General features: G+C 40.1%; 1 protein-coding gene across 3 annotated transcripts in view; it reads right to left on the minus strand.

Moving 5' to 3' along the window:
* The window catches only part of slc2a9l2 (solute carrier family 2 member 9, like 2), a 166,866-nt gene that overhangs the window by 128,581 nt on the left and 13,098 nt on the right, over positions 1 to 25,187 (minus strand). For all 3 annotated transcript variants that reach the window (XM_050038483.1, XM_050038484.1, XM_050038482.1), the window contains exons 2-4: positions 22,078 to 22,163; positions 12,213 to 12,314; positions 2,991 to 3,151 (exon numbers count right to left, since the gene is read on the minus strand). In XM_050038483.1, coding sequence (XP_049894440.1) covers positions 2,991 to 3,151; positions 12,213 to 12,314; positions 22,078 to 22,146 — 332 coding nt within the window. In that variant the 5' untranslated portion in view covers positions 22,147 to 22,163. The remainder of the gene's footprint in view (positions 1 to 2,990; positions 3,152 to 12,212; positions 12,315 to 22,077; positions 22,164 to 25,187) is intronic.

A 25,187-nucleotide genomic window follows, 5' to 3' on the forward strand; every position in this document is an offset into this window, starting at 1 on the left:
GCCCCCCTTTGGCCAATTGATGTAATATTGCTTCATTCGCATCCTCCCGTGACCCTCTACCACTGTACCAAATTTCACATGGATTGACCAAGTCAGTGAGGAGAAAAACGTGGAACACACACACACACACCAACAGACAGAGTTTTCGTCATTATATAGTAAGATGTGGACATATATAAATTCGACCCTCAGGTCAGAAGTATTATGCCAAATAAGTCATAATGTGGGTGCAATTCTCATTCTCAGCACACTATTCATGTCTGCTATTCAGGATGAACTAAGTCGCAGCCGATGATCCTTCAGAAGACCTGAAGGCCTCTTCTTCTCCTCACTAGACTCGAAATAATGGTGCACTCAGGCGGCCTACAATACCAAGCATGACCATGGTCAATCACTTACCTGAACTCTGTAGTTATTTTAACCTAAACTGTGTTCTTTCCCTGACCCTACGACACTTGAGTACCTAAACCTTAAAAGGAATTTTCAAACATTTCGTCATTTCTTTGTGGGGCTGCTGCAGTTAAGAGTGTTACTTAAAGAAGTATTTTACTGCTGGAAAGATTTTTTTCATAAAACTGGGGTGTCTGTGCTGTAGAAAGACACCAATACTTCTGAAATTGGTGCTGTATGACCAGAGAAAACAGAAAAAAAGGATCCTTCTGCTCAAGAGGTAGAAAACTTACAACCACCAGAATGCACTGCACTGCTAGTGGGTGACATAATGTCAGCTCGTCCAATTTGCCACAAGAAATTATATAGTGGACGGCTGTTAACAAACTACAAATTACGTTTAAACAGTAAGCTAAAAACATTTGAGGCAATAAATAGGCAACACAGTAATAGGCCTTGGTTCATATTTATCAGCACTGCTTAGTATTAGATTCTGATCTCAAAATTTTCAGCCTCCATTTATACAATACAGGAAACAGCAAGGCGCCCACTTCCTGTCCACAAATTCTCACATTACAGCCAAACAGTGCACTTAAATATGTTTGTGAAGATATTTTACGCTTCACAGTGCTTCCTCCTATCACAAGAAACAAAAATGTAGGAAGACTCTCGCAGGGAGTGTCTTGGCACAGGCCGCAACACGGCTGTTGTTTTGAATGCTGAAGACTGACACGACTTTTCCGTTTGTACAGCAGCACCGTCAAGAAAACTTCCATTCAGCATGTGTTTGGTTGCAGAACATGTTGAAGAAGGGCGCCAACATCTGGGTCAATGGCAACAGAATCCCTTCGGCAAAACAACTTTGTGGCCTCCTGCAACAAAGACTGGGCAGGACAGGACTGTGTTGCCATTGTCCCGCTGAGTAACATGGGACAGGAGGACTAGTTCCACCTCCAGGATGATGTTTTGTGGTGGCAAACGGCACTATCTGTGTGAGACCACAGCTCACACTTTTTCCTGACTGGGAGCTATGAGTTAGAGACTGTCAGAGAGAGGGGAAAGAAGGTACACAGGGTATGGAGGGTAATAAAAGAAAGTGAGAACTGAAAGCCTGGCAATGAAGGATGAAGAGCACACAGCAGTATTGTCTCCTAAGCTCTAAAAGAGGCAGCACTGTAGTTTCAGCCAGGCAATGAAAAATGTATGTGTGTTGTATACTGGGATGACGCTTAATCTTGCCATGTGTTTGCACCGAGCCAGGAAGGGCAAAAGGGAAAAAGTGCAGTGTTTTCTCTAGATTACTTTCACAGCTAGTTGTAAAATCCATTAACAAGTCAAGGCAAGCCGAGTTTTTCCTCACCACATGGGCTGATTTGGCCACTGGACCTCTATTTGCTGAATCTTATTATAGAGTGAGAACAGAAAGAAGTCATGGATTGATTACTACACACATATATATATGAAGGTGAATAAACTATTATAAAGATGTGAAAATTACTTTCAAATGATTAGAAAGCACATATCGAAAACCTTGTCTCCAAGCTGAAGGTTAAATTGGGCTTCTCCCTTCAGGCAAGGAGACACTTGATATCTGCAACTTTTTTACCACTGCTGGATTATGGTGATCTGCTTTTCATGAATGCCCCTGACCGGTGTCTAAAGAAGTTAGTTGCGGAAATCGCATACACCACTGTACTCTGTATTCCAATGTTAAATGTCCGTCTTTGTATGTCCACAGGCATACATACACATACAACCATAGCATTGGTTGGTTTTTATATATAAATCTGTTCTTGGCCTGGTTCCCTCTTATCTATGTACATACATGTGCAGAGACCAAAATCAATATGGCCTTGGCTCTCCTAATATTCTTCAAATGCCGGTTCTGAGGGTGAGAACAGAACTCGGCAAAAAAAGCTTTTAAATATGCTGCTCCTTCATCTTGGAATAATCTTCAGAATGATCTGAAACTAGCAGAGCTGATTACTGTTGGGGAGTTAAAGTCGATTTTAAAGGATCAAGAAATTCGCTCTTTTAGACTAAATCATTTTAGAAATTGTACTCAAATCAAATTTATTCTTGTCCTGACCTTGTATCTCGTGTTAATTGCATACTGTGGTTTTTAATCACTTGTTGTGTATGACAGTTGTATATGTCTGTTTGTCCATGTTGTAACTTGTAACAATGCTTTATTCTGCCCTCCTATCCAACTTTAATGGAAAGAAAAGTGTTCACACTTTTCTGTGAATATATCTCAGCGCTCTTTATTTCTCAACACTGCATTAAATGCAGTACTTTTGTCCATGTTGGGATCCTGTAGAACAGTGACTCAATTTTTCCAAACAGACGACATGTTAGTAGTCAGGTTCTTTAGGCCAACATATTTTGTTATGATCCTCTTAACTGAATCTGTGCAAGAGCAGGTTACCATGGCAATCTGCCGCAGCTAAAGTGAGTAAGATTCATGATATCAGAAAGTCTGGCTTTACCCAAATTTGTCTGGCTAATCTGCTAATCTAATTCTAGGATTCAGGTCCCAGGCTGATGCAATTGTGTTGCATGAATAAGACTCGATTATAAATATAAGTGACTTAACTCACCTTCCCAGTGCTTTGATGATTATGGAGACAGACAGTGCTCCAAGAAGGCCTCCAATGGCAAATATGGACACTGTGACAGACCAGAGGAGGGTGGCTGTCTCTGCTGTAAGAGGCTCCCCATATCTCTCATTCCATGTCTTATTGTAAAAAGCCTTAATGTACTGCAATACAGGAGAGACATGGGAGAAAGACACCTTTTAAATTCACTGTTCATTTAAAAGGTAAATGATACAGTTCACACAAAGCGTAGTTTTCACTGTGACGACTCCAAACATGAGTCTACAAGCTGCCATTGTGCAATACAGAATGTATGTCTTAAATATTTCATACAGGTATTAACTTGCCTATTAAATATGTCTGTTTAAATGTCTTAATGTGCTGGTGGTACACTGCCTACAGTTATCCCTCTGCCTGTGAAAGTAGCATGTAATAGCAGGAGATTAAGACTGAATTAAGACATAATCAACTCACGTCACAGACTGTGTACTTTAATGCACACACACAAAGTTTCTAAGTGGTAACCCTGAAAAGCAAACTAAGCGACTGCATTAAATGAATAGGTTGAAGTCCTGCTATATAATAAGTAAATGAATGGCACCTCAAAGCACTGAAGCTTTGACTAAGGTGTCCTTTTCATGGATGAATCACTCATCAACACATATTTTTCTTTAATCTTGTGTTTTACACCTGAGACACATGGTATGTTTTTTTGCTGGCATTTAATGGCTATAAAATGAACTGTGAATGAATATATAACCACCAGACATAATTAAAACAGTATCCTTGTAAAACTGGCGGTAAAAGGACACAGTGCAGAGTGCATTTCTCCTCTTAGCTCCCAACAGTGCTGAAAAGCAGAAGTGGCACTGGTAACAGTCATTCCCATTGTCTGCTATGACTCAGAGGTGGTGTGGCTGTCCTTGCAAGTGTCAGCAGAACAACTGTGAGTGCCTAGATTGTTTAGCATTGGACTAAAAATGTACTGGAGATATAAAGGACAGCCAGCCTTAATCAGCCTCCTCCCTGTTTTCACTGCAGTTCAGGCAGCCAGCTCATATGGAACAGATTAATTATTACCAAGGATCTGACTCTGTTGCTCCCTGCAAACATGCACATGCTCAGTCAGTCATGAGTTCAGCCAAATTACTCTCTAATTCCCTGTGTTCAAGCAACCACTGTGAACTTATATAATTAGATGAAAAGCATAAATCAAAATGGCAATTTAGGTTTTTTTTCATTACTTTCAAAACTTAACTGTTTTTCACCGTGACATGAATTTGCCATACCACTTTAAAATCAAAGTCACAGCACAGAAAGTGAAGATGTGCATTGCATTTCAATGTTGTCCAGTAGGGGACAGCGCAGACATGCCTGTACTGCCGTTAGTTTACACTGAGGAGGAGCAAGACAACTTAGTTGTTCATGTCAAAATGAAAAATAATCAGCTGTCTGATCACATCTCGGGGTGGGGTCATGGGCAAACATTATCTGTGCTGACATGCGCTGCCCTCAGCTGGACAACACTGAAATGCAATACAGCTCCTCACTTTGTTTTGTGTGTTGTGAATTCATTAATTTGAGACAAAAGTCTGAATAATCATGCTTTTAACATTTGTTTTAATGGAGGCATTTTAAATCTTCTATCATTTTTAAACCATGTCTTATTTATTTCAGGTGCATTTTATGGTGCTTCCTGTTGTCCTGTGTTTGAGTCAAAGCATTTAGGTCAACAGTACAAAGAGCGAACAGGCTGTGTAATGTGAGCACTGTTTGTCCCAAAGCAAATGTTTTCTACGGCTACTGACTGTCAGCTGATTTAGTCACACTTTAGATTTTATTATTTTAAATCTGAGAATCTATTGCCTTTTTGCCTTTTAAAATTATCTTTCCTTGGAACCTATATGTCGCTTATGCTGGCGAGAGATGTGAGTGACCCATGACCAAATTATCATTGTTTATAACTAAAATGACTGCCCTGTGGTCGTAATCCTCTGCAAACCTGTAAAGATTCTCTTACAGCTTACATCCACGTCTGTGAAAACATGGATGCTTCACACACATTGTAGCCCCGACAGCAAAGAAGATCTACATAATCAGCACAGTTTAGAGGTGGACACCCAAGATTAGAGTCACCAATCTGGTATCTGACCAAAGGTCTCCCCTTCTGTTCCTGAGTTAAGACGTTGAGTAATGGTCAGAGAAGTATTTTTGCAGAACGATATGATGTCACAGTGAAATTGACCTTTGACTTTTTGGATATAAAACATCATCACTTCATCATTTTATCCTATTGGACATTTGGGTGAAATCTTGTCAGAATTAGCGCATTGATTCTTGAGTTATGGCCACTGTGAGGTCACAGTAACCTTTGACATTTAACCACCAAAATCCAATCAATTCATCGAGTCCAAGTGGACAGTTGTTGCAGAGGCGGTCCTGGCTAGTTTTACGCCCTGGGCGAACCATCCCTCGGCTGCGCAGTGAGGATAGAGACATAAACCAGACAATGCTTCTGCTGATGGGCAGTCAACCTGCATTAGGATTGTTTATATGAATCAGGGTCAGTCTGTTTGTCACTGTTAGAGGAGACTCTTCTTTCCCTCTCTGTCTCTCTCTATAATACAAAACTAATAATAACAGTACTTTCAGCGGCATTGTTGGTGTCCCCCTTGAGAATTGTTCTTAAGAAATGTGTATGTTCATCGCCCAACAGATGAAGTATCTGCCCTTGATCCCTCCACTGCTGTCACAACAGTGTCCCTGTATGGAGTCTTTGTCAGGTATATGTGGAAAAGAGAAGCAGAAACCCAGTTAAAGCAAAGAAATCTGGCTTTGGTATATCAAGTTTCTCTAATCCCCTACCACGACTACGGAAATTCAATTTATAACTTTTTTTTTTTTTTTTTTTACTAACTAACTGCATGAAGCCAACAGTACCCCAGTGTATGGTTTGCAAACCTGGAGGCAAGATTTCCATCACCTTTCCACTTACTTGTTCAGAATGAAGCAAGTATTTGCTTTTCCTACAGGAGGCCAGAAAATATGCCTCCTCTCTTAAATGTGTAGAACTTTGCCATCTGATCACATATTTGAACTCTGAGATGGTTAGAGTTTATTAGAATTTCATGGCCTGTTTTTTAACACTCCTTTTAATATTCCTTTGCCACTTGCCGCAGCATTTTACGATTGGCTCACTGATGGAGGTGTTAATTAAACTTTTTGGCTTGGATAGTTTCTGCTTAGTGCTCCTGCGTGTTATGCTATTTTTATTGCACCAAACTTTGGCATTTTTGAGAACTTGTATATTCTATACTTTACTTACAGCTGAGGACGGGTTGAGAGCACACAGATGGTTGGCAAGCATACAGTAAAAAAACGAAGCTGCCAGTTAACTTATTTTGTATGAGTTTTGTAAAGACAGCGGGAGAAATGGTGGAAAGGAGCCAGTGCTTTCTTAGTGATCAGCTGGTGCTCCTGGTGAGCAGAAGCTATAAAGAGAATAAAGTATAAGCAGCAGCTCATCATATGAACTGGAGAATTAGCTGCACTGGCAGAGGCAGCGTTTCTAGGACTTTGACAGCAGCTGCTGAATCAATGAGAAATGACTTTGCTAATTCACTGGCTGCTAATTGAGTTGTGCAGATAGGGATTTGTGCATTTTTGTTAGGCAAAAGGAAAAAAATTAGCTCATCGTTTTGATTATTTGAAGGTTGCGGTACATAATGAACATTTACCAGCTGAGATGAGAGTGTTGATGGAATGTAAGAGCTTTTTCAAACCTTGTGGTTTAATGCTTGAACAACTGAATTATTTCAATCCATTGATGGCACATAGGTCAAACTAGTATAACTGCAAAACAGGACAAGGACAGGGGCCCCATTTCCAGGTAGCAATTCATCTTCAGAGTTCAAAACATTTTCTAAGAGTGTTTCTCCATGAGTTTTTCCAGAGCAGCACTTAAGAGCGAGTGGATGCAGATAGCATTATGTGCTTCTCAAAGGTGTCTTATACAGAACTGTTCCATAAAGGCAGCACACTCTGACTCCCAACTTATCAAAATACAGATGCTTGGTTGGTGGCTGTATTCTTCAAACTATCACGCTAAATTTCGCCCCTGGTGGCAGAAGCTTATTACAAAGATTGCAAAGCCACTAAGTAACCTATGTAAACGCTGACAGTCTGATTTTACTGTGGCCACTACCCTGTGCAACCCACATTATTTTCATAATGATATATTTATGAAAAGATGTTATCTGTTGCCTCTTTAAGTATGGTGAATTTCTGACACAAAGTTTTTATGTTGAAGTGCTGTTTACAGTGAGTGACAAACAGACAGCTACTTGACAGAGACAGCAAACTAGCCTAAACACATGGCCAAACGCAAGTATGACGCTGAATGTATTAAACTGTGTGGACCTTAAACTAATGAAGGAAGGTTTGAACGATGGATTTTAAGATCGTCTTAGCTTCAAATGAGGCCTAGGTTTTGACAATTAGGCCAAGAGTGAACTGAGATGCTAAGTGAAGCTACATGATTATGGTTCAGTGTGTGAGTCAGCTCTTTTGGTGCAAATACAACCAGACAGTTTCTTTTATGAATCCTAAGCCTCCTGTTAAAGGTTAAGACTTATGAATATGCAGAGCTAAAGTCTTTAGTAAAAGCCCGACACACTCAGAATTAGTGTTTAATGCAATGGCTTTGTAGAGCTTTGGCTGCCCATAAGAAGGTTTTAACTTGGAAATGAAGAGGTTATCTGGGAGGTCGATTATGTATTAAACCACCTTGGTGCTGCAACACCAGGTGCTGCTGAACAAACTATTATTGGCCCCTTTCAGAAATAATAAAAGGCCAGGGCCAAAAGAAAAAAGATGCTTTCATGCTGTGTTCACACTGCAAGCGGCAAAGCAACAGCGTGGACAGGTACATTATCTCTGAGTTGCTGCTAAAGTCTGTCAAAGTGCTCATTAACATAGTTATGCTGTCATGGGTTTGTTTGTGTCTGCTATTTGCAACAAGGACCCCGACTGAACACCATCTTAAGTTTGTTTTTGGCCAAAAAAATCTATGCTTTTGATCAAGGTCTGAGCCCCATTTTAACATCACATCTCGCTGCCACCTTGAATCCCTGTGTACACTGAAATACACAGAAAGCTAGCACAGCGTCAGCTAAACAGGCTACATTAAACAGCACCACAGCTAGAAACAAAATCATATGATTGAGCGCTGAAAAACGTTGAGGCCAGCTCAGCTTTTATTTGTGGTGCGTCTTGCCCATCAGCAGCCATCAGATTGTAGCTTCATGTCCTGTCCATTAAAAATGACTTGTACCTACCCAGGGGGTGAACTTGGCATCCTTTATGAACCTGTTGTGCAGGTGGTGATGGTTTGAGGGAAGATAGCAGATAATGAGAATTACAGTAATTTAAAAATGTATGATACTCTACTTCTGCCCTGTAAATAGTGTGTAGCACAGCATCGCTGAACTGATCCTGGAGATCAGACAATCACCAATTAGACTCTCAGGTCAGAGCTGCCAGGCTTCCGCTCTCTCCCTTTCATCCTCCAAATGCTCACTGAATTCACCAATCACAGCTACCCCTGTGATGTGTGGCTCACTCAACTCATAAATACAGCCTCTAATTAAAAGAAGAACCCCGCTGTTCTGTGATCGAATTGTTCTCCCAAAGTCCCATGGAAGGAATGCCAAAGGTTTTTTTAATACCCTTGTGTCACTGTGTCTAAGTCAGCACATTAAAATAGCAGGTTTCTAACAAGTCATAAGCTTTTTACGTGATTCTTTCTCTGTGTGTACAGTGGGTGTTACCTGAGGGCACACAACAAATATAGTGTAGTGCGACGAATCATTAACTTGTATGATAGTACAGTGTGAGAATGTTTTCACGCATAACCTCATGCTTTCCAATTAGAGGTTTAGAGGCTTTAGAGACCTTCCTGGTTTCAGTTTCATTAAAGTTTGCCAAATGAGGTTATAAAATGTTGAGCCATCCCAGAGGAGTGGTCCAAGCCACATATCATGTAGCAATTATTCCAATTCTAGTTTGCTGGGGACCATTTCAGTCCCCACCATTTACTCTTTGATGCCACTGTGAGCCTCTCCAAATGGCATTATGCCAAAAAGATTAAAGGTCCTGTAAACAAACTTTCACAATCAGCTTCTGAATATGAGACATGGGGTCCATTATGAAGACAATATATTTCCTGCCAAAGTCACAACAGTTCTTGTTATTTCTCATGAGAGATTTATGTGTCATTTTTTTGTCTGTGTTCCTTTCACTGGTTTGGCGCGTGCAAGGCCAAGTCGTAAAAAGGTGACGTCACGCATCCCTGTGCAGTAATCAGGATTCAGCCTCATTTGAATGAAAATGTGGAGACAGCTGAGAGGTTGTTTGCTTCTGTTATCAGGCCACTGTCAACAAAATGTTATCATGGGGTTTCTGAACACAACATTGACATGTCCTCTACTTCTTTCAAATCTCTCCTAAAAATGCAGTTTTACAGAATCACTTTCTCGGTTATTCTTCCATTTTACTTTTACTTGTTTTTATTGTGTTTTAGTAATTAATACGTCCCTTGTAAAGGTGTAAATAACTAGTTTCATCAAGATGCAATATTATACCAATTCTTTAGACAACAATACAATATTTGCCAATATCACAATTCAGGGGCTTGTGATCGATATAAGACGATATCATATGCCCATTCAAAACAAACAAAATAAGTTACAGAAAAAGCTGCCGCCCCCTTTATTTTTTATATTTTGCTTTTGGCCTTAAAAGATAATAACAACACAAATACTTGTAGGTTAAATAACTGTAGTCAGTTAAGTTTACTGACCAAACTGACTCCACTAGCACACATAAAACAGCACATGGGATATGTTTGCCTTCAGGGTTTTCTGCCAGAAAGCCCTTTCTGCCAGAAAGCCCTTTCTGGAGAAAATATTTTCATTAACCCAAATTATGATATTTTTTCCTAAAAATTAAGGGTTATCTGACTTAAAACCCTGAAATCAAACTTCCCCCAACAGCCATTAAACATAACAAGATTATATGACAAAAGTATGAAATTTGGCTCAATAATAAAATTCAAGGTTTACAGACAAATCAGTTGTTTTTTGCTAGTTATCCATTACTTGCTTTAGCCCTTTTACATTGCATAAATTAGCCTAGCAGCGAGTGGAGTTTTCCTCACAAATTACATGTATTATTTAAACCTTTTCCTACCCTCCATTGGTTTAAGTCGCTGTATCTCCTTTTCTTTGTTTTTTTTGTTTTTCAGCTTAACATTGCTGAAACAGAGCAGCTAATGTTGCTGAGAAGTTAGCGGAGTGAGATGCCTGTCCAGGTTTGTCCTGTTTCCAGAGCATTTAATCACATAACAGCATTGTTTACATGTGCTTTGTCTGTTGACAAGTATTTTCTCTGAAATCCAAAATACTTCCATGCTGCTGATTTATTCCAGAGTACATACTGTTATCCTCATCGTCTTTTTCTTGGACAGAATTTCAAAATAAAAGCATATTATTATCCTGAAGATTACTACATGGACCACTGTTTTTACTTTGCATCGATGATACTGGATTATTGATCACTGAATTAATACATCAGTTGATTGCTGAATCGATACAGCTGTCTATTCTATTATTATTATAGGTTGAACACATCCAGCAGTTACAGAGCAACATTATTTTTTATTTGGAGTCCTGTGTCTGGCCACCTGGTGACTGTATATTGCTCTTCTTTTAGCTCTGTTTTGGTCTCCACCTACTCCTGAGGGAAATATCTGGCCCTTTCACTGTTAAATGCCTACCCTGTGGTGCTGATAAACAGTGTACAGTTGGTTTTCAGAGCTTTTTCGCTTTGTTATCTTTACTTTACAAACAGTACTGCTTATGGGGCGACTGTGGCTCAGAGGTAGAGCGGGTCGTCCACTAATCGGAAGATCGTCAGTTCAATCCCCAGCTCCTCCAGTCTACATGTCGAAGTATCCTTGGGTAAGGTACTGAACCTCAGCTTCTGATGGCTGTGTATGTGTGTAAATGGTTACAGAGTAGTAGGTGGCACCATGTATGGTAGCCTCAGCCACCACTGTGTGACTGTGAATGTGTGTGTGAATGGGCGAATGTGACTTGTGGTGTAAAAAGTGCTTTGAGCGGTAGGAGTAGAAAAGAGCTATACAAGTCAATTAGAATCAGTTAGAACGTTGGACAGCAGTGACATAAATAAGGCTCTAGTTCAGTCTATTTTAGTAAAAGCTGAAATCTTTTTCTGCATTTCATGCGTCATTTCCTGTACTCATATTGGCAGCTGCAGAGCAATGTTTGAATGCCAATTAAATAACCTGTGGGGCATCCAATTACCCTTAAACAAACACAAGGCCAGACTGAAAAATATGACCTCAGAAAAATGCTGTTCCTAATTCATAAGTGGCACCGCCCAAGTGGACTGGCAAATAAAAGCTATTGAAAATTGCAATTTCAGTTTTACAGACTGTGAAAATGCCTCATCTAGCCTGAGCAATGCAAAACACACAATGGTCTTGGTGCCTGATTTATTTTTTCCTCTCTCTAACAAGAGCCCTGTACTAACAATGGTCCAAACAGTAAACACACATTTTAATCCAAATACCTTTCCTAATCTTTATCCTGAGAGTCAAGACAGGGTCATAAAAAAATTGGAATGAATCAAACCCCAAACACAAAAACAAACTTTGATTGTGATGCAAAGAACAAAATGTAATAATTACTGAACTACATCTAATTACAAAATATGAACTGGCTATCTGTAACTCATGGATGGGCCTTTTAATCTAAACTAATAAAGCACTCTGGTTACTTATTTATATGTATTCAATGGACCTAAAGTGCATGTATTTGGTTTAACAGTGGCTCACTGGATTCAGTTTAATGTGTGTTCAAAACGCATACATATTGTAGATCATACAATGCAATATCCTACCAGATTTTGTGGGGGGGACCAAAACATACTGTCCATTATTTAAATGACCAATAACTTAAAGTTCTACGGCAATGAATAAGTTCTGTAATGGGGTTTAGTGTAACAGTGACAATAACAATCTATAGACTCATGAACGTGTGTGTTTTTGGTTCTGAAGCACCATCTAAATTAATGTTTATTGATTTTCCAGCAGGGCTAACAAATGGAGAAAAATCAATGTTGCCTCTCAACAAGCGGACTCACCAAAGCAGGAGCATTGACCACAGAGAGGTTGTAGCCGTAAATGAAAGATGACCCCAGGGCACCGAAGAAGGCTGCGCTGAACAGACACGCTGTGACTGGTTGCTGAAGAGAGAGCACATATGACACATAGGTTCATACCAAGCATACAAACATGAACATGTTAGAGGCCTTGTCAATGGCAGTCACCTTGTTGTCGATAAATGTCAAGGTCGGAGTGAGGGGACTTCAGCAGAGGTCGTTTCATATCAGGCAAGGTATCTACTGTACAGTAGTGTACTGGGTTAGTCCCTTCAATTTACCCTTGAGTGTGTCATTGTTTAAATAACATGAGGCTATTTGACATAGGCTGAGCAAAGAAGGACCACTTTATTAAAAATGATAAAGGCAGCTGTCATACAGGGTCTGTCAGTGAAGTAAGAACTGAACTATGAATGCACAGTATGCTGTAGTTCTCACCAAAAATGTTATGCTAGTGAGGAGATACCAACCCTGTCTCCTAGAAATTATATTTATATACAGCTAATTTAAAACAGCAAATACGTTTTGAGGGAAGCGTAATTCGAGCTGCTCCATTTGCCAAAGAAATCATACTGGGATTATTTTGAGTCGGGATTGTAATTGGAATGATATTTTTTGCATTTTTACTCATTGATAAAAAAAATACTGAATTACATCCAATTACAATTGCTGAGGTCTGTACCAAACAAGCATGTTCCCTGACATCTGGAATATGATTTGTACGCCGGGACATCTGTGTAACACCACAATGCTTATGCAAATTACATTTTCTATTTACATAATGAGGACATATTGCTCACTAATGTATCTGGCAAGTCACAAAAATGTTGACACTGATTGTATCAGCAAATGCTCACTGACATTTTCTACCAAAATCTTGCAATACGGTGACTACTACTAGCATTATGTTTTTATTACCTTATTTATTAACATTTAACCAAAATCACATTTTCCCCTAACCCTTAACCAAAGAGTATTTGTGTCCTAAACCTAAGACAGGAGTCTAGATGCGAACCCAAAGATCTGGCGTCAAGGTCCTACACTCTGTATGTGCCCCATCCTCACCCTGAAGCCTACACAGTACAGGACTGTAGTGTTTTGTTACCTGACAGAAACATTATCTCGGGACATAATTCAGGCAGCAGTTTAGTGGCATACAAACTTAATTTTTAGGAGACAGGGTTGGGAGACACAGAACTCATCATCTAGACAGAGTGAATAACATTGGCAAGACATATAGGTCTATTACTAGATTAAAAGGATTCTGTGAACAGTGCAGGTACAAAAATTAAGCATAGCAAAGTAGCAGTAAATTAAAGCCCATAATACAGTAGAGTCATTCATTCATTTTCCTTAACCTGATTATCCTATTCAGGTCCACAGGGGGGCTGGAGCCTATCCCAGCTGACATTGGGTGAGAGGCAGGGTACACCCTGGACAGGTTGCAGGACTATCACAGGGCTGACACATAGAGACAGACAACTATTCATGCTCACATTCAATTTAGAATCGCCAACTAACTAAGCAGCATGTTTCTGGACTGTGGGAGGAAGCTGGAGTACCCAGAGAAGGCCCACACTTGGGGAGAACATGCAAACACGCAGGCTCTGCACGCTCTCCCACCCTGGGGTTCGGGCCCCCTATTCTGGGTTCAAATAGGAACCCTGTTGCTGTAAGGCTACAATGCTAACCACTGTACCACCCTGTCACCCTACAATAGAGGCAGACAGAAGGAAAACCATAATGGGGAGCACCTACATGCAATATGTCCATTATATTTTCATGTGTCCAGTGTATAGGTTGAAAGTTTGGTCTGATATGACAAAATTAAAGTTAGAAAGTCACCAGAAACACTGGGAGTCCTCCTCTAGGGACTATGACTATCCAAAATATCAAAATACCATAACAATATGGTCATTGTATTGTTGTATCACGCTATGGACCAAAGTGTTGGCCAGACTATCCCATTTTGGCCAACGCCACACCTCCGATTAACTACGGTAAGTAGCAAGACAAAAATAGTAAACCATTTGCTAAAACCAATGTGTGCAATATTATGTAACTGCAGAATGATTAGGGCTCACCTTTTTAAGTGGTAACATAGACTTATACTTAAAGTTGTTTTGAACTGATTTTCAACCAGAATTTAAATTGATGGTACATTTAAATTTTTTAAGCAAATATTCCTATAATCCTATTTTCACTGAACTACTAGTTTTTTAGGGGATGGCAATGTCAGTCCATCACTCTGGGGAAGACTGAAATATACTTAAAGGTTTGCCATAAAATTTTTAGTACAGACATTTATGGCCCCCAGAGGATGTATTGCAATCACTTTGGTATTGCCCTGACTTTATCTCTAGCGCCACCATCAGGACAAAATAATTATTTTTCCAATACTTGGGTTTATGACAAACTACCTTCAAAACTGATAAAATTCCCATTAGCCTCAGCTGTACTTTGTGTTTTGTGCTTATTTACTCATGTTATCATGCAAACATGCCAAACTAAGATGGTGAAACATTATACCCATTTAAAGGCGCTGTATGTAAGAATGTGGCCAAAGCGGTTACTGCACTCAAATTCAAAATACTGCCGCGAATCGTGTCCACCCCCCCCTTCCCTACAGATTCGAGGTTGCTGGACAGCGGCACGCTGGAGACTGATTTGATTGCCCACGGGCGGCTGCCATGGCAGGGCCGTGTCGCCGCGTCCGTGATCTTCGGTTTTCCAGCGGACCAAGCCAAGTCCGGCTTCTCTGCTGCTAACGCTGCTGCCGGGATACAGCGGAGGAGCCGGCTGCTAATGTTATGTACCGGGACACTGCTAACGCTGCTGCCGGGATACAGCTGAGGAGGAGCTGGCTGCTAATGCTATGTACCGGGACACTGCTAATGCTGCTGCCGGGATACAGTGGAGGAGCCGGCTGCTAATGTTATGTACCGGGACACTGCTAACACTGCTGCCGGGATACAGCTGAGGAGGAGCCGGCTGCTAATGCTATGTACCGGGACACTGCTAATGCTGCTGGCCCTGCTGCTGTAGCTCAGTTGTAACTTTAACTGATGCTGAGACTCTACTGACTGCGTGACTGGTAGACGGCGGTGGGTGGCGCAACAGGCCAAAACACAAATTCAAAACATAAACATGATTTGCGGACCGTAAAATATTTTTTTAAATGCGAATATTCTGGCTGTACTATTGTTGTCGGTGAGATCAGTATGTTATATGAACATTATTCCTTAGTCTCTGTGACATATTAGGAGGATCTTACGACTATTTGCTTTAGATTTCTTACATATAGCTCCTTTAAACTTAGCATGTTGTCATTGTGTGCATGTTTGCACGTCACAGAACCACTGCAGACTGTTACACAGTGGAAGCTACTTATAGTGATCACAGTACAGTGATCAACCACCCATATGGATAGAAAAAAACTTGTGATATAATCATTCCCGAATGCAGGGATGTAAATGTAGACAGTGCAGGACTGTGCTATGTGCACAGTAGCATGTACTAGGGCCCATCATAATAGCATGCACTGGGGCCCACTGTAACTACCCTACGCCACCGCAAATGCTTTTTAAATAATTTCCCTATAGTAATCAAGAAGTCTTGTCATGTATGAAAAGACTTGGAGAATATGGGAGAAAAAAAATCCAATCTTTACTCCCATGAAACTCTGCCTAATTCTTCTGCTTCCAGCCGGCTACCCAAGGCTGAGGCTGGTGCTGCTTGCACATTGAAATCATTACAGGAAAAGGAGTCATTTTCTTTCAATGAAAATCCTAGTCTCCTAGAAGGTTATTGCTGGTAGTCATGGAGCTAATGATGGAGACAGAAAACGAATGCACACGTGGAAAGCTCCTCTTGTTAAAGCCACCTCAGTCAAGTGAATGTAAAATAGTGATTAAAAACTAAAATAATGATTCATCATGCAATTTCACTAACAGCTTGAAAATATTATATTAATATCTTGGACAAAGTGGTGAGGTTGAATTTCAAAAGGGATTTATTACAACTGTAATAATACACTCTGAATCTGCTAGGTCCAGTCTAGGAGCAATACACACTCCACTGTGTGTGTCTTACACACTGTTAAGTGAAGAACAAAGAACTTTTGTATGCATAGCATTAACATATACCTTACACTGACAGGCCACGGGTCAGAGCAACAGCCTGGAGGCATAGCTACATGAACCAGCAAATGGAGATAACACAGCAGGGGTGAAGAATTAGAGTTGAAAGTAGAAGGGAAAGATGGTGTATTTGGAGCAAGGCTAAGGGGAGATGGTGACTACACCATGTGGGTAGTATGTGTAAATGAACTTCCCTCCATCTTGCTGGCACTCATATCTCCCTGCACATCTCTCAGCTCAAATCTTTTTGCTGGCTTTATATGACTTTGTATTCCCACATTTTCATCAAAGAAATTATATATATATTTACAGGTTACATGCTTTTCATATACCTATCACCTCAGCTCAAGAGAGAGACCTGCCCTTCTCTCTCTACATATCTGTCTCAAACTCAGATCAAACAGTAAAACTAGGCCGTTCTGATCAAATATAAACCAAGATTCTGTGACTGTAGTGCCTATTTCTTGCCTCAGATGTCTTAAGAACATATTTTAGTGCACTGTTTGGCTGTACTTAAAGATTGTTTGTTACCAGCCAGTTGCCATTTTGTTTCTTTTGGAAAAATGTCCAAACTCACATTATGTCACCCACCAGCAGGAGCGTTTGTTGGTCTGGTGCGGTGCAGTGTATTCTGGTAGCTGAAACTTTTCTACCTCTTGAGCAAAAGCAAAAGCCACAGCCCTTTTCTTCTGTTGTCTCTGGTCTTATAACACCATTGTCAAAAGTATGTGTGTCTTCTGACTGCACAGACAGCCTAGCTTTAGAAAAAAACATGTTTAGTGGTGAAATACTTTTTTGAGGATTAGAGCTCAGAATGATGAGCACACGATGTTATCTGCTAAAATGAAGTGAAGCAGAGCAAAAGAAGGTCACATTCATTCAAAGTATCTCCCTGTCCACCTATTCAGATTTGTGATTGGATGATACTGCAGTTATCAGCGAAAAGTAGTTAAACTTAATGTGTTAAAGAAATCAATTTGGCACTTACGGCTATAAGCAGGATCTGTATGGGGGTTTAGCACATGGCATATGCTGTGTAACCTTTAAATATAATCTGATCTGTTAAATGACCTACTGAAAAGTAAAAGGAACCATCTGAGTGACAGGACTGAGTTTAACAGACAGAGCAAAAGCAGGAGCTGAACATGAAGACGTAAAAACGTGATTACTGTCAGTTATTTTAGCAGGATGTCTGTATTTGTCTCTAACAGTGAGTAAACTTGGAGGCAACCCACTAACAACTGGTGTTGAGAGAGCAATAGTGCGTAGGAGGTGTGTTAAATCAGTGCTGTTTCTGCCCATATATCTTCATTCCATTAGACAAGGTAATGGCTCACTGATAATAGTATGCTTGCATTATGCCCTTGTGATGTGTGTCCCTGTTGAGCTCTGCCTCAGTAGAGTGCTCCTTTTCCATCTGCATATGTTACCACTTAAATAGGCATATGCAACAGCATCTCCCCCACCACACTTGTTTTGTATAACGAGATGTCTTTAAGTGTGATCTTACAGAATTTGAAAACAACATGAACGTGTGCGTGAGGAAGTTAGAGCATCGTCAAGACTGGACTTGGAAGGGCTTGGAAATAAATTCATTACGACATTTGCTATGCAGGACCCAGCTTTTCAACATCAACATCACAGTGCCACTTCTAAAGCACACCAAGCGGTTAGAAGATGAATGAATGAATGAATGAATGAACGTGTGCGTCAGGAAGTTAGAGCATCGTCAAGACTGGACTTGGAAGGGGGAAGTTAGAGCATCGTCAAGACTGGACTTGGAAGGGCTTGGAAATAAATTCATTACGACATTTGCTATGCAGGACCCAGCTTTTCAACATCAACATCACAGTGCCACTTCTAAAGCACACCAAGCATCATTCATACCTCTCCAGCCTTTTGAGGGTCACATGGTAAAACAAACAATGTTGATGTGGAAATCTGTACACAATGATTGCTAAACCAAGCACAAAGATTATTGAGCACTCATCTGTGCAACAACTGTAGAGGCTGCACATAATAATAACAATCAGTCAGTCAGTGCTGACTTTAAATTAGACTCTATACAATTCATTTTAATTATTCATGCACAAAAGATTTGCCGCAACACTCCTCTCAGCCTGTATTTCATCCTCACAGGATCATCTAATCAAAGCCAATCATACACTGTAAAATGGTGACATATACTTACTATATATATACTATATTATATTCCATATGGGGTTGTCTGTACACTGTTTCTTAAGTTATCAATGCACAACTTAATTCACATGTACAGTTCTCTTTTTTTTTGTGCTTGCAACAAAGACACATTCATAAACAAGGACAAAGTGATATCAAAATACAGGTTTTTTCTCCCCTAAAATTTTTCTGCCCCTGCACATGGACTGCTCAACCAGTGTGCTCATCCAAGAGCTCAGTTTAGCAATCGTTATGCAATCCCTGCACATGTGCATGGATTTCCACATGATTATTTTTCCTCTACCATGTGACCCTTGGGGAGGGCTGCGTACCAGTCAAGAGGTTTTAGGAAAGGAGAAGTCGCTTTATTAACTTGGAAGCTACCGAGAAAGGAAGAAAGGATGGAATATTAGCTTTAGCATGTTTATTTAAACAAGTGGTACCAAATGGATGAGACACGCAGTTCATCCCTGATAAGATTAGAGTCACTGCCTGTGGTCAGGTCACTATGCCAACGATAAATGGCTTAATACTGCTTGAACAACTTATGTATGTTTTCAAGTTAATGAAGAGACAAAATGAAATGTTAGTGTTAAATTCCAAAAACACAGTAAATGAACAATATAGTGATTAAAATGATAGTCACTATTATAACATTAAAATAGATACGATACGATACCATGCGATGCGATGCGATGCGACGAGACGAGACGAGACGAGATATGATACGATACGATAAGATAATAAAGAAACATATAGTGATTAAAATGATACTATCATAACAATAAGATAAGATACGATAAGATAAGATAATGAATAAACATATAGCATTTAAAATGATACTCACTATTATAACAATAAGATAAGATACGATAAGATACGATAAGATACGATGATGCATACATTTGTCTTCAATACTTAACATTAAATGGCTTAACATTTTAATTTAATTTACGTCCAATTAGTTGATAAAATCCAAGCTAAATAAATGTGTTTCACTGTCCCTTTTTTCTGCTGTCTATCTTTATTTCTTGGTCCTTGTTCATGCTTAATGTTTTATTTTTATTCCAGCTTTAACCCTTTGGATGTGCTCATAACATTTTCCATTTTCTGTATAATACTTCTCATTCACCTATGATGGCATGTCTAAGTATGTCCATGGGGCTTGGAGTGTCTGCTGTGGCCGGCTGAAGAGACACAGTATGAAGATAAGGTCCCCTAAACGTTATATACGCTATACATTATATAAGAACCCCATCTAGGCATTTGATCCGCTACACTCCTGCTGAGGAGGTGGGCAGGTATGAGCATGAATATAAACCTCTTTGATAAAAGCTTAAATTTCGGTGTTAATGATGCTCCTCAGGTTGAAGGAAAATATCCCTTTGTCAATATAACTATACATTACATACAACTAAGAAAGCAAAATACAAAATAACAATGCACGTACTGAGTACCACCTACACCATCAGTAATAGTTATGTGATGTTGCTGAGTTGGCTCAACAGTGTGGTGAACAAGCAGGGGCAGTAACTGAACAGATGAAGCTGTATAGAAATATCTCCACTGGGGCCTTGCTCAGTTGGCAAACCTCAAACCAGGATTGCACTTTGGAAGATTATAAACTAACTGTGTTATCTTAGGAAGAGCGGTTTATTGCTGAGTAGGTGGCTGTCTATAAAACTGGCATTGACCGAGCAGCTAGATCAAAGCTGTAACACCAATGTTTGCATAGCCACTAGCAGTGAGGGAATGGGATCAAGTGAGTGGTGTGCAATATTTAGTTTATTTCAGAGTGGTAACAAAACTTCCAATGTGGACACAAAAAATAATTCTACATATTAAATATCATGTTTTAAGATAACCAGGGCAGAATCATAACTTTTGTCTTTAATTTCATGTTATGAAATATCAGTCAATCATCTTTAAAAATGTGTCAAATGTGATCAGTTTATTACATTATTAGTACCACTTATTCCTCCTAACTTAAATCAAATTTTGATGTCACTTGAGCACAGTGGGCAGTGGAGAGGGCCCCTGTTTCAGCAGCAGGTCAATACGGCGGCTTACAAGGGCAAACATGCTACGACGGCCCACAGGTTTTAGATTAGGAGAAACGTGGTGCAGCTTCAGAAAGAAAATATGAAAATCCCAAACAACTTGTAGGAAAACTGGCTTCAAATGGAGAAACATGCTGCAGAAAGTCAAAAAATAAACACATTAACAGCAAACACGCTGCAAATACAGGGATGATGCAAAATAAAAATAAAAAAACAAATGCAACAATAAAACGCTGCATATCCAGTCAACACAACAGACGTTCTCCAGGCCACTAGGGGGAGCACTAAGAAGAACAACTCCATGTTTAACCCAAGAGAGAGCAGTGGCTAGTGAGCTAGCTAGTGGAAAAGTTGTCTACTTCCAATTGAAACAGGCAAAAGTGAACCCAAGGCATTACTCTTACAATAACGACCTAAAAAATATTTATTAGTAGCCTACTGTATCATCACAAGTGGCTAAATTAATTATGGAGTAGCCTTATAACGTTAATGTCTGCAAAGCAATGATAATCCCGAAGAACGAGTTCTATGTATTTTGTTCATCCCCTCTTTTAAAACTTTGAAGTGACTAACTGAATTGAAAAATGATTGACAGTTGACAGTGCTCCGGCAGCATATTGGTGAAATAAGTTTTTGATTGACAGGAGATTATAAGCCTCTGATTGGCCAAATTAAAAACAGTTACCACACCCCCTCAAAGTCTCCTGTCTGCAGAGACACGTGTTTTCCTGTTGCATTTGTTTTGGGGTTTGTGTGTCTTTAATTACGGATGCATGATATTGGATTTTTTTGCGGATATCTGATATGCCGATACATAACAGCAAATTTGTCTGATAACTGATAGCGTTATCAATATATCCACTTTTGTTCCCACCTAATTTTAGTGATCAAGGTTCTTCTTATTTTTGAGTCTGCATTGTTTGTGTATTTGCAGCATGCTTGCTGTAAACATATTCTTTTTGGCTTTCTGCTGAATGCTTTTTCATTACAGCACAGTCCCCTTGGTGTATTTGTTTTGGATTTTTGGATGGTTTTTTTTTTTGTTTTTATTTTTTTGGCATTTTTTCTGAAGCTGCAAAAAACATGTCTCTGAATGGAAATGTGTTGGGCCGTTGTACCGCATTTACCCATCGGCCACTGTAGCAAAAAGCCTCACAAGGTCGCAGAAGGATTTTGGATAACTGCACCAAAATGTGTGCCAATATGTTCATGACATAGGTCGTGTACATATTTACTGTGTACAGTGCAGTTTGCTCACAAATACATCCTGTCCATACCTGCAATGACGGGTTTCTTTATGACATAACAGGCAAATCACAATGGCATGTGAAACAGCCTTGACCTACATTGTACCATCAGGACAGAATTGTCAATCTGTCCAACCACTCAAACCACAAAAGATGTCATCATTTCACAGAGGTGAAGTCATACATGCTACTGTGTATTCAATGAGTTAATGACACTAACCTTTTCAGAGTTATTCCTAGAGTCGCTTATCTTTTTGTCAGCCGGGTGGTCCTTTTGTGTTTTGTCCATCTCAGCGTTTCAGCAACCTAAAATGAGAAGGTCGCAACAGATTGGACATCTAAATCATGCAGAAAACCCATAGGAAGAAGGGGCATGTTTCACAACATAGCTTCATGTCACTTTCAGAGTGGAAGTGGAGTTTATTATAGAAACCACTGAGTGAAATATCTGCTGAAAAGGAAATGACAGTGCGTCAGTGTGCTGACGTGCACACAAGAGTCTCACATACATTGGGACGTTAGAATAAGAACACACAAGATTATAGATCAGAGCTTGGTCACAAGTTTAGGATTTACCCATAAGACAAATGCAGCAAAGTCAACAACAGGCAAAAAACTTATACACCAGCAGAGCCTTGACTACAGGTTTGTACCCAGTATTTCAACAACATAAAAATGAGCATGGACTTTACTGCATCACACTATAGAATCCCACAGTGATGGCCATATGCAATAAATAGCAAATTAAAAGCCTGAGTCTGCCACCTGGTGGATAAAAGAACAGCAACACAAAGAAATACTGGACAGACATCACTATATAAAAAAAACACAGAAATTGAAATCTGGAGGTCTACAAATCAGTTTAATGTACCTTTGGCATATTTTTTATTAAACACAGTTGGTGCGAGCCATTGGACTGTGGGGTGTATTTCAAACTAGAAGTGTTTCCTGCCCTTTGTGGGGAAAAAAAACATACATTTCAAGGCTTCTACCTTCTAAACAAAAAAAAAAAAATCAAAGCATTTTTCACATAACTGATAGGAGTCAGTGTGACCTGTAGTACTGCTTATTTCCTCTCCTACCGCACAGCTATTAACATTTAATAGCATTCGGCCTGCTGCCAGAATGTAAATGAGTCCTTGATTGGGTGACTAGAATGAAAACCAACAGGACTCTGTGTCCTGAGGAGCAGGATTAAAAGCCAAGGCTGTGGAGTGAATACATAAAATGACAGAAGACCCATGACAGCTTAAATGGTCTCACTATAACCTTCCCTTACTGCGGCTATTTTAATAAACCCCTGCTTTGGTTTTGAGTCAGTAACTCCCATTACTAATTTGGACTCTGAAGTTATTAAAGTAATAAGTGTAATCTATTTCAATGCCAGTTCAAACTGGACCGTTGCTATTCTGGCTTTTACAGTTTTTTTGCAGCCCAAATGGCTGAAAACCTTAACCACAGACGGTATAATAAAGATGGATGACACGACAGCTCCCCAAAAGTGAGGCCAAGATCTTGATCGCCACCTGCCAGCTGGCTGCAGTATATGTCATAAATCCCGCCCCCTCTAGGTTAGCGGACAGAACTTACGCCTAAAGTAACAGATCAAGGTTCATGTCAAATTATTATTGTTATTTCAGGTAGTTCTTATTACACTGCTGTGTTCAGGTGTTCATTTTTCTTATAAGTTTGCTTTTAATTTTTCATTTGTTGCTGAATGGGGTTTGACATCCTGATTGTCCATGACTGACAGCTTTTCGCACCAATTCACCTATGGCTCAGCCACATCCCCCCTCCACTCACTCGAACAAACTATCAACATTCAGTGACTGGGCGCTATGGCAGGGGTCACAGTACACGGCATTTTGCAGGAGGCAATTTATGATTTCTGGGGACATAACGATCACATGTCATTGAGAAGTAACCAAAAGGGCCTAAACTACGCATTGGAGGGATATATTAATCATTTTATTGTTAAGAAGGTCGATGAAAAGCTTAAATTACAAACCAAAATTTACAGGTCACAGTGTACGCTTGTGAACCGCATCTCTTTGCCGTCGCCATCAAAGACGTAAGGGATAATGCCCGACGAGGTGTCCATTATCAGAAATGAATGGAGGCCGCGGAGGCGTGAACCATCCGACGCGAAGCGGAGGACGGTTGCTTCCGCGAAGTCCATTCATTTCTGATAATGGACACCTCGAAGGGCATTATCCCGCTTATACCATGGTCACTTACGAAAGAAATAAATATGAAATCAATTATTAATACGTTAATGTTGTTTTTTACCCTTAAAATCGTAAGTTTTTCACAAGAAGCGGCTGAGTGGACTATTTAATATCTCTCGCTGTGACGCGTTGCCAAGGTAACCGGCTCTGGCCACAGAACCTGCAGCTCGGTCGCCAACAGCTGTTATATTAAGCCTAATCAGTGGAGGGAAGTGAGATGATTGCTTAACGTTATGTTACGTGATACAAAGTATCATTTCAGAGGGCAAGTGCACCTCTTACCGCTTGTGTGTGTCCAGAGGATGATGCGAAATTTTGTTTCAAATAATCAAAGTCCACAGATAGTTCCCTAAATCGTTTTTTTATTGCAATAAATATTATCCACCATTCACTCTGATCATTAAATGTGTATCAAGCAAGTAAGTCTATCCTAAATCGTTTTTATAAATATTATCCACCATTCACTCTGTATCAAGCAAGTAGGCTAAGTAGCCTAAGTAAGGTAAGCAAGACAGAAAGACAGGCGACGAACTATTTAAAATTAAATGCAACATTGCCGTTGATCGTGAAATTTGATAGAGATACTGGCATGTTCATCATAGTGGCATTTGAAGGACGGAGATTTAACGTTTGTGGACCCTGACCACTGCTGGTTGGGACGTTGCGGGACGACAAAATGTTGCTCCATTCTCGTCTCTCCTGGACTGACGGAGCCCAATAAGCCTGCAAGCTGCTTTCATAGCAATGCCCCGTCACAGACATGATCTGGCGTGTCTCCAGCCCGGCGTCTGAGAGTCGACCCACAGCCGTGCTCCGGAGGCTGTGGTTCGTGTAAATCCGTGTAGAGATGTACTTCTTGAAACTTTTTACTGGGCACAGGGGATCCCCAGGCCTTGCGAACATAAAACCTCTTAGGTTTTGCTTGTGTGGGTCGTTTGGATCTTTATGATTTTTAGTGTCAGGATTATGCGCTAGGCTGACGTATTCAACGCCATCCTCGTCTCTCTGGATGCTGAATGATGTCATGGTCAGCTCACGGTTCCCCTCCCTGCCACGCCGAGCCAAACACAGCTGGATGTCAAACCACACCTTTCTGACGAGG

Source organism: Epinephelus moara, chromosome 24 (assembly GCF_006386435.1).
Source record: "Epinephelus moara isolate mb chromosome 24, YSFRI_EMoa_1.0, whole genome shotgun sequence".
NCBI classification, from domain to species: domain Eukaryota; kingdom Metazoa; phylum Chordata; class Actinopteri; order Perciformes; family Serranidae; genus Epinephelus; species Epinephelus moara.